The sequence below is a fragment of the Hemitrygon akajei genome, chromosome 24 (assembly GCF_048418815.1).
Source record: "Hemitrygon akajei chromosome 24, sHemAka1.3, whole genome shotgun sequence".
Lineage (NCBI taxonomy): Eukaryota > Metazoa > Chordata > Chondrichthyes > Myliobatiformes > Dasyatidae > Hemitrygon > Hemitrygon akajei.
In genome coordinates, this window is record NC_133147.1 from 51,939,703 (window position 1) to 51,950,049 (window position 10,347).

The 10,347-nt window shown below is 42.9% G+C and overlaps 1 protein-coding gene across 1 annotated transcript; it reads left to right on the top strand.

Annotated features, from left to right (window-relative positions):
- Positions 1-4,620: 4,620 nt before the first annotated feature.
- LOC140715620 (C3a anaphylatoxin chemotactic receptor-like) lies at positions 4,621-9,399 on the top strand. The gene is made up of 2 exons (XM_073027988.1): positions 4,621-4,831; positions 7,622-9,399. The coding sequence occupies exon 2, from the start codon at positions 7,630-7,632 to the stop codon at positions 8,566-8,568; it is 939 nt and encodes a 312-aa protein (XP_072884089.1). The 5' UTR covers positions 4,621-4,831; positions 7,622-7,629; the 3' UTR covers positions 8,569-9,399.
- The last annotated feature ends 948 nt before the right edge of the window (positions 9,400-10,347 follow it).

A 10,347-nucleotide genomic window follows, 5' to 3' on the forward strand; every position in this document is an offset into this window, starting at 1 on the left:
TAGGCCTCAGCTAAGAACTGTTTGCTGAAGTGTTTTCCTCCAGAATGGTTTGCAAAGACATCCTCTATCCTGATCAAAGAGTATTGATCTACTGTCAGTATTGGATTGATGGTGAAATGAAGATCATCACAGATCCTGCAGCCGAATTTTCTTCGCACTTGGGATTACTGGAGTTGATCATCGGCTCCACTCCAGTTTGGACGGAAAGCCGTTCCTATAATCTGACAGACTAACTATTTTGTCCGGGATGGTTTAAGGAGTCAAATCGGATTTCTGTCACTTCGATGTATTCTTTTAGCGTTGACAAGTCTGAGAATCGATACATCTTTAAAAGGAAAGTGTGGTAATCCCAAATATTGATTTGATTTTCTTTCTGTTTACTGTTTGCTGCTCTTCATAGCATTATCGTGATTTTTAGAAATCATTATCTTTCAAATCATCTCCAATTCGCAGGATTTTTAAAACAAGTGTGTATGAGATATTTTGACAGTGTTCTGTACCCTCAATGGCTACTTTATTCAGTACACCTGTATACCTACCCGTTTATGCAATTATCTTATTACCCAATTAATTGGCAGCAACGCAATGCATAAAAGGATGAAGTCATGGTCAAGAGTTTCAATTATTGTTCAGACGAAACATCAGAATGGGGAGGAAATGTGATCTGAGTGACTTTGACCGTGGGATAATGGTTCAGGCCAGACAGAGTGGTTTGAGTATTTCAGAAACTGCGGATTGAATGAGGTTTTCACGGACAACAGTCTCTGGAGTTTACAGAGAAATGAGTGAAAACAAACATTCCGTTCTGTAGTTCCTGTTTACGAGACAGGAATTAGGCAGGAATCTGTTTATAATAAAAATTATAAATATTTTTATAAGTGTGAATTATTCCCATGAAATATGCAAGTTCCAATCTATAAACATCTACCATTTAAAATAGTTACAGATAACTTTACTTAATTGGGTATTAACATCACCAAGAAACGTAATGATTTATTTAAAGCTAACTTTTTACCTGTAATTGACCAAATCAAGCAACTTGTTACTAGATGGTCCTCATTGTCTTGTCATTAGCTGGTCGAATCAATGCTATTAAGATGATAGTTTTACCTAAAATTTTTATTTATTTCAAGCACTACCAATTTAATTCCTAAATTTTTTTTTTGCTATTATTGATTCCAAAATATCCCCGTATGTGTGGCAGAATAAAATCCTAGATTAAGTAAAAAAAATACTGACAGAAGTCTAAGAAGAAAGATGGTCTGGCTTTGCCAAACATAACATTTTACTACTGGGCAGTTAACATCCGATATTTAATATTTTGGACGCAGGAATCGGCGACATTACGAAACCCACAATGGGTAAATTTGGAGTGTAAATTTGTACAAGGCTTTTCACTGTTCTCTATCTTAGGATCTTCGCTTCCCTTTGTTTTATCTAAACTGAATAAACAAATAACTAACCCTATAGTTAAATATACGTTACGAATATGGTTTCAATTTCGTAATTTGTTTGGTTTGAATAAGTTCATCTTATCAAGCCCTATTATATCTAACTTTCTTTTACAGCCCTCTTTTATGGACCAAACCTTTGTGCTATGGAAAACGAGAGGTATAACATGTTTTCGTGATTTATTTTTAGATATTTGATTTATGTCCTTTGAACAATTGCCCAATAAATATAATTTGTCTAGAACCCATTTTTAGATACTTACGAATTATAATTTTTTTGAATAATATGTTACAGTTCTATCCGAATTTATGCCCAACTGATATTACGGAAAAAATTATCGGTTTGAATCCTTGTCAGAAGGGTTTAGTAGCCGTCATATATAATATGATCATGAAAATACAACCAAAGATGTCAGATAAAATTAAGAAGGAACTGGAAAAAGAACTTCATTTTCCTTTACCTACAGAGCAGTGGGAGAAAATTCTAAAGTTAGTTAACTCCTCTTCTATTTGTGCCAAACATGCCCTAATACAATTCAAGGTTGTACATAGGGCTGATATGTCGAAGGACGAACTTGCTCGATGTTATTCTCATGTTAATCCAATCTGTGACAGATGTCACTCTAAAGTTGCCTCATTGACTCACGTGTTTTGGTCTGGTCCTTGTTTGCAAACTTACTGGAAAGATATTTTTGGCATTACTTCAACAGTTTTGAATATTAAATTGCACCCTCATCCTATTACTGCAATTTTCGGCTTACCAATGGTGGATAGCAGTCGTTTACCCCCTCAGCTCGGCGAATGATTGCATTTGTCACATTGATGGCTGGAAGATCTATTCTGTAGAATTGGAAATAAATTAATCCCCCAACTACATTTCAATGGTTTCCCCAAACTATTTCTTGTTTGAGTTTAGAAACAATTAGAGGTTTCATTTTTGACCCCTCGGTCAAATTTGAAGAAACCTGAAGACCATTTATTCAACATTTTCATATGAGTTAAACTGAACTTTCCCAAACCTTTTTCTTATCATCTTTAATTATTTGGATAGAGGTGCAGAGTTATTGACACTATCATATTTGATATGATACAAAAGCCCATTTATGTTAGGTTATTTTTTTGGGGGGGTTCTTTCTATTTTTCCATTTCTTGTAACATACTATGAGTTTAGGAGGTTATTATATTTGGATTATTAACTGTTTGTATTTGTATTCTAACCTATCAATTATGTACTCTGAAGCTCTCTGTACTCGATGTTTTTTTTCTTCTTATGTTTGTTTGAAAACTAATAAAAAGATTTTAAAAGAAAAATAAATATTGACAACTTCAGCATCGAGTTCTTGAAAGTGAGACTGTGGGTTGTGAGGTCTGTTCAGTGTTGTGGTGAGAGAAGTTATCTTCTCTGGTTCAGCAGCCTGGGATGGTCGACGGGTCATAACTGTTCCTGAACTGCTGGTGCGCTACTGAAGGCTCTGATGCCTCCTGTCCGATGGCTGCAGAGAGAAGAGAGCATGTCCTGGACGGCAAGGGTCCTTGTTGATGAATGCTGCCCCCTGAACTAATGAGACAACGTGAGGACGTCCTGAACAGATTTTAGGGAGCTCAGAAGGTAGCTGAAAATCACCACCACCAGGGTAGTAATCGCTGGATTGCTGGCTCTGGCATGTGCCAGTGATGGTGAGGATAGGAAGAATTGCCAGGTAAATGTGTGGCTGATGAGCTGCTGTAGGGAGCAGGCAAGCGTTCAGATTTAGATCATCGCGATCTCCTCTGGGGAAGGTATGTCCTGTACAAAAGGGGCGGATTACACCTGAATATCCATGTGGCTCGGGTTCGCTGAGGCTGTTCGGGAATGTTTTTGGCAGGGCACTGGGAACAAGAGAGATCGTGCTAAATATGAGGCATTTAGTTTACAAACAGAGCCAATGTATATTGAGGCTCCTAGCAAGGAAAGGCTAATGACAGGAAACATTTCAGTCAACACGGTAAGTCTAAAAGTAAAGGGCGGACAAAATCGAAAAAGTTGAATATAGGACTGAAGGTATATTTTAATTCACACAGCATAGGGACTCATGCAGATGAACTTGTATTGTAGCACAGTGAAAGATTGGCATGTATGATGGTGTGGACATTACTGAATCTGGCTGAATGAAGATTGCAGCTGGGAGCTTCATGTCTATGGATACACAACGTGTCGAAAGGTCAGGCAGGTAAGCAGAGGGGAGGCGTTACACTGTTGGTAAAAAAAAAAACAAATGAAATGAAATCATTGCGGATAGAACTACAGAACTGCAAGTGCATGAAGCCCTGGCTAAATTGCGGAATTGACTGGAAAGCTTAAGGCAAAATAATCATAATATAAAAGAATTTGCTCTGAGAAGAAGATGCTAAACGCAGATGTATTAGCATTACAGCGGAGAAAAGGGACTTAGAGTCATGAGAGAGGAGTTGGCGAGAACTGATTGGAAAAGAACACTGGAAGGGACGATGGCAGAGCAGCAATGGCTGGAATTTCTGGAAGCGTTTCTGAAGGCACAGCATATATAGATCCCAAACAGGAAGAACTATTCTAAAGGCAAATTGGCCAAGAAGAGAAGTTAGAGCCAACATAAACCCAAACATGGAGTATATATTTCAACAAGAATTGCTAATTCTAGGGGAACAGCAAGCTTTTAAAAACTAACTGGAAGAGCTAAAAAGTCATTATAGACCTCAAAATGGAGTAGGAACGTAAGCTAGCCAATATTATTAAAGAGGATGCTGAATGTTTCTTTAGAGACATAAAGTGTTAAAGAGAAGCGAGAGAGCTAATATTGGACCGCTGTAAAAAGGTCCTGGAAAGATACCAATGGGGATTATGGAAACAGCGGAGCACCTGAACAAGTATTTTCCATCAGTGTTCATTGTGGAAGACACCAGCATGAACTATGCGGATTCACTATTCCTAGGGGAAAAGTTTTGCGGATCATCGAAGTTCTGAACTTAGATAAGTCACATGGACCAGATGGGGTTAAATTCAGAAGTGAACCACGTGACCTCCTTATGTACTTTACTTCTCAAAAATAAAAGGAAATGGTTGTTTCTTCACAGCCCTCTGAGCAGATTATTATCTCCTGATGTCAACACCTCAACTTCCTCATATTGAGCTTCTTGGAACTTCACACACAGAGTGTGTCTACCGAGGTGGACTAACTCGTCTCTTCGGCTCATTCGGAATTAAGATCCCCACCATTACTAAATCAGCATCCAAATTCCCCACAAGACACAACTCCCTGATGTACCTGGAGCACCCAAGGAACCCCACCGTCGAATTTAACGTCTGAGTGCAAGTATCCTATACTGCTAAGGACAGGTGACGGAGCCGGAGATTCCAGGGAAAGGTGAGATGACTTTCCATGGGATTTATATTAATTTGGAAATGTGGCGGCTGATCAGGGATCATCAGCATGGCTGTGTTGCGGAATAAACATGAACTTCAAACTTTCGGGTGTTTTTTTCAGGAGATAACTCAGTTATCCAGTGAAGGCAGGGCAGTGGGATTGTCAATATGCAGTTCAGTGAGGAGAACTTCAGAGATTACAGAGGCTGAGGTTATTTTCCATGGGGTCGAAGGTCGCTGACCGATGACCTGACAAAATAAATTAAGATAACAGATACAGCGATAGTGTATACAGAAACACTTTCCCAAGGTAGGAGCAACATTAACAGGAAGGCATATATTTATCTTGAGGAAAGGAGATTTAAGTCGAATATAAGGGATAGATTTTTAACAGTTTCTTCTAATTGTCAATTCGATTTCGAGATACACCACAGTAACAAGCCTCTCCGGCTCTTCGAGAACGCCCCTCCCAATTACACCCATGTGATCAATTAACCCTCTACGGTCGCAGGCCTTCTGGGTTTCAAAGGCTTATCACATGAGGAACGTTTTATGGTCCTGGGCTTCTACTCACTGAAATTCAGAAGAATGAGAGGTGACTGCATTGAAACCTGTGGACTGTTGAAAGGCCTCGATCCAGTCGATGTGGAGTAGATGTTTCCTATGTTGTGGGAGGCTAGGAGCCGCAGAAGGGAGGACTGTCCTTTTAGAAAGGAGATTCGGATTAATTTCTGTAGCCAGAGAGTGGAGAATCTGTGAAATTCATTTCTGTATTTTTAAGACGGAGGTGATAGATTCTTGATTGTTCAGGGTATACACGAAAACAAGGGGAAGAGGAGAGACTGGGGCTGAAAAGGAATACGGTGGAGCAGAATCAATGAGCCAAATGGATTAATTCTGCTCCTATATCTTATGGAATTATAATCTTATGTGTGAGGAAACTGGAGCACCCAGAAGAAACGATAGCGGGGACAATTTCTAAACTCCCTACAGACAGCGGCGGGAGATGAACCGGGTTTTTTGGCGCTGCAGCACAGTCTGTAATTATCACTGCGCTACCATGCCGTCCATCATGAACTGACACTTTGAACGTGGCTGCCAGTGGAGGTGACAAACATCAGATACAATGAGTATGTTTGAGAGGTATTTACGCATTCGCGTGAATAGATGAGACATACGCAGTCACGTTTCCAAAGGGTTGCAAGACAGATTGGTCTGAATGAGGAAATGGTAGGCACGGCCTTTTAGACTAAGGATCGATTTCTGTACTGAACTTACAGCAATAGCAATAGTGGTAATATTAGTATTGATGATGATGATAGTAATGGTGGTAGTGGTAGAAGTCGTTTATAATATGATGAGAGGCAGAGATAGAGTAGACAGACAGTATGTATATCCGCAGTGTTGAAATGGCCAGCACCAGAGGGCGGGCCTTTAAGGAGAGAGGGGGTAAGAACAAAGGAGACGTGAAGGGTAAGTTACTTTTTCACGGAGAGCGGTGGGTGGCTGGAATGCGCTGAAAGAGTGGTGGTGGAGGCAGATACATTGAGACTGTTGAGAGCTGTTTGGATGGGAACATGAATGTGAGGGAAGTCGACATTGTGTCAGCAGATGCCATCAGTTCGGTAGGACATGTGATGACTAATTTAATTGGTTCAGTATAACATTGTGGAGTATTCCTGTGCTGGATTCTTCTGTGTTCTTGCAGGACTTTGCAAACGTCCTGGGCCCATTTCGGTAGTGAGGGTGGCTTCGACCTTTCCACTGTACTGGATTTATCAGGATAGTCCGGAAAGCGTCGGGCGGAAGCAAAGGATGCTGGGAAGGGCGAAGGTGAAGCGCCACGGGAGGGATGTGGGACAGGTACCAGAGAAGGAGTGTTAGGGTCGAGGTTGGGCGCGTTTGCTGGCGCGGATGCAAACACGCGCGGACCTGAGACACCAGTGAAGATCATTTGATTCCAGACAATTGGTTTATTCATTATTGCAGAATGATCCTCTGGTGCTTCCCGCTTCCTCCCATCTCCATTCCCCTTTTCCCAAACATGATTCCCTTCTCCCAGCCCCTTTACCAGTCTCAGTGAACAGCAAAGACCCATATCAGAATCAGGTCTATCGTCACTCGTGTATATCATGAAATAAGTTTACCTTTTGGCGACTGTGCCATACATCATATTACTAAAGTACTAAAGAACCCAACGAGACGTACTGCGCATCAAACCACCTGGTTAACCCGAGCCTAACAATAGAAAAGTTTACACTGGTCAATTAACCTAAGAGCCAGACTGTTTTTGGAATGTGGAGGATAGCGAAATACCCGCGGGAAGCCCGCACGGTCACGGGAGCTAGAACTAATGCAGGTAGCAGCTTGATCGTTCGAGTCCAGTAGAGTGTTCTTCTGAGGGATTGTCATCCGTGGGTCCTCGGCTGGCAGAAGAGGCCGATCCAGGACCCATATAACGGCAGTGTTAGAGTACATTCCCTTAATGGAGATCGGACGCGCGTGACTAGTCTAAAATGGGGAAGCTAATGCACGGGCATACATGACATGGTCTTTGACAGATCGGGGACGTGCCGGTCAGGGTCCAGTGGCTTGGAATGCGAGACGACTCTGGTCTCTCAGCAGACTTCCGCCGCCTTCACTGCCGTTGCGGTGTGTCAGGTTTCTGTTCCGCGTTAGGCCCGATCTCTACTCCCCTTCCTCTCGTACCCTCTTCGCTCTCGGCTCGCCTCCTGAATTCGCCGCCTCTCCATTCTGTATCCATCTCACTTCTCAATATCTCCTCCACCAGATCTCACAATGTTCTTATCAGAAGAAGTGTGCAATTTGACGCTCGCTGGGAATTCCACGGCCGTTGGAAACATGGAGTGGGGAGCAGCTTCCGTCACGTCAATGGTCATCTTCACCCTCACCTTCCTACTGGGGGTCCCGGGTAACGGCGCAGTCATCTGGGTGATTGGCTTCAAGATGAAGAGTAAGGTCCACACGGAATGTTTCCTGACTCTGGCTCTGACTGACCTGATCTATTGCCTGACCCTTCCCTTCCGCATGGCCAACATCTCCCTGATCCACTCCGGGTACAACGCCTACTTTTCCTGTAAGTTTATTGGAATCTTGATGTTCATCGACGCATCCGCCAGCACGTATCTGTTATCTCTGATCAGCATCTGCCGCTGCGTGGCTATTACTCGGCCCACGTGGTTCCAGCAATATCTGAGCCTCACGTGGATTCGTGTGTCCTGCTTCGGAGTCTGGATCCTAGCCTTCGTCATGTGCCTGCCCGTCCTCCTGCTTCCAGATTTGAAGGAGGAATCGATGATCTTGGAGCCATTTTGGTTTGTTTTTACCTTCGGCCTCCCCTTTTTGATTATGATCACCTGCTACTTCCTGATAGGTTGGAGGCTGCAAGGGAACAGGTTCGCCAAATCTAAGAAGCCTGTCCGCCTCATCATCACCGTGGTCGTGGCCTTTATGATCTGTTGGATCCCCAACGCTGTGTGCGACCTCCTATCGGCCTTCACCACACCAATTTCCCAGGACTGGTCATTATTCACTGTCGCCCTGGCCTCCTTCAACAGCGCTCTCAACCCCCTTCTCTATGTCTTCGCTGGCCGCGAATTCCACCAGGTCTTCAAGAGCTCCCTCCTCGCCTCGCTCCGTCTGGCCTTTGCCGAGCAGAGGCCAGAATTGGAGACCCAGTCTCAGACCCCCAACCTTACCTTAAATACGAATGTCTGAGGGAGTTCCTCGCGGCCAGACATTCGACCGATATCCCCTGACTACAGACGCAGTGGACAGTCGGATGCAGTTACGGTCGGCAGTGGAGGCTTTGCTACACTCTTATTTTAATCTCTCAGAACATAGAACATAGACCACTCTCCCAACAATGTACCGTACCAATTCAATCAGTCAATAAATGGCCAATTAACCAAATACCGTCTGCCTACACAGTGGGGATATCCTTCCTTTATGATCATTCTACTTATCTAAACATTTCCTAAAGGTCTCTAACCTATCTACACTTACCAGCATTCCAGGCAGCGTGTGCCAGACACACACCACTGTCTGTGCAGTAAGTTGGAATGACGCCCTCTCACTTTAAATGCACGTCCCCTGGTGTCAGATATTTCAACCCTGGGGATCATGCTGAACATCCATGCCTTTCATGATCTTCTAAACCTCATCCCGGCACCCCAGGGAAAATAACCCAAGTGTGTTCAACCTCCCGTAGTAGACGATGCTCTCTAATACCGGCAGCATTCTGGTATAACTCCAGTGCACCCACTGCAAAGCCTCGACATCTTTCCTGCAATGGGTGACCAGAACTGTATACACCTCTTTCACCAAGTAGTCTCCATGTTCCGTTGACCTCTCTCTTTACAAGTCATTTTCACCCACAGAACAGGATGTTTTCTGTTCGCACCCTTCTCGTGAACTCAACAGACTGTCGTGCGTGAAAATCCAATTAAATCAGCAGAGTCTGAAATACCCTGAACAATCTGTCTGGCATGACCAATCAGAGTCACCTAGATCACGTTTCTTTCCCATACTGATGTTTGGTCTGAAAAACAACTGAATCGCTTGACCATGTCTGCATGTTTTTATGCATTGAGTTGCTGCCATATGACTGACTGATTAGATGTTTGCACTGACGAGCAGGTATACAGCTGCACCTAATAAAGTGGCTTAATAAATTGTAAAGTTTCTAAATATCAAAATAATACTATAACGAGCAGTAAAAAGTTAAAAAATAAAACAAAATTAGATCAATATTTGGTGTTGCCACCCTCTGCCTGTAAAGCTCCATCACTTCTCTTACTTCCACTGTCGTGTAGATTTTTTTTTTAATCGTCTGGTAGTTTGTCCAAAACATCTTGGAGAACATACCACAGTTCCTGGCTGTCTCGCTTGCTTCTGTTTCTCCAGATAATCCCAAGCAGCCTCGCAGATGTTGCGAACAAATCCCTCTGGAGACCATGCCATCTAAAACCACTCATTAAAAAATCCAGCGTGCCGAGGACATAGGCACAGTATTTGCTGGATCCTTTGATAGAAATCTTCATGGTGCACAGCACAACCAAACCCATGTATCGTTTACAAACATGATAACCCACCTATTTGCATATCCATCCATGTTATTGATATATATCACAAACAACTGCAATTCCTGGCACTGCTCTGTGCGGAAAACCGCTGGTCGTGAATAATACCCACCCACACCATCTACTTTCAGTGGGCATTCCAACGTTGAATCCAGACAATAAAGTCGCCGGGAATTCCGTCCATAATGTATATTCAGTGCTATCACCTCAGTGTTTTGGCCCCGTTGTGTTTGGAAGATTGGCGCCCTCTACAGTCGCAGTACACTCGTGTACATATACCACTTCCTGCAAGCAGGGTGTTTTTCCTTTCCTTCTGATATGAAACGCACAAGAGATAAGATCTCAGTTCTTTCTTTATTTGCCTTTGAACAGCAATATCTGTGAATCTTAAGCTTTTAGCAGTCTTAATAAAAGC

Bases quoted from the DNA above. Each gene is read 5' to 3' on its own strand.
- LOC140715620 (XM_073027988.1), top strand. From the start codon at position 7,630: ATGTTCTTATCAGAAGAAGTGTGCAATTTGACGCTCGCTGGGAATTCC.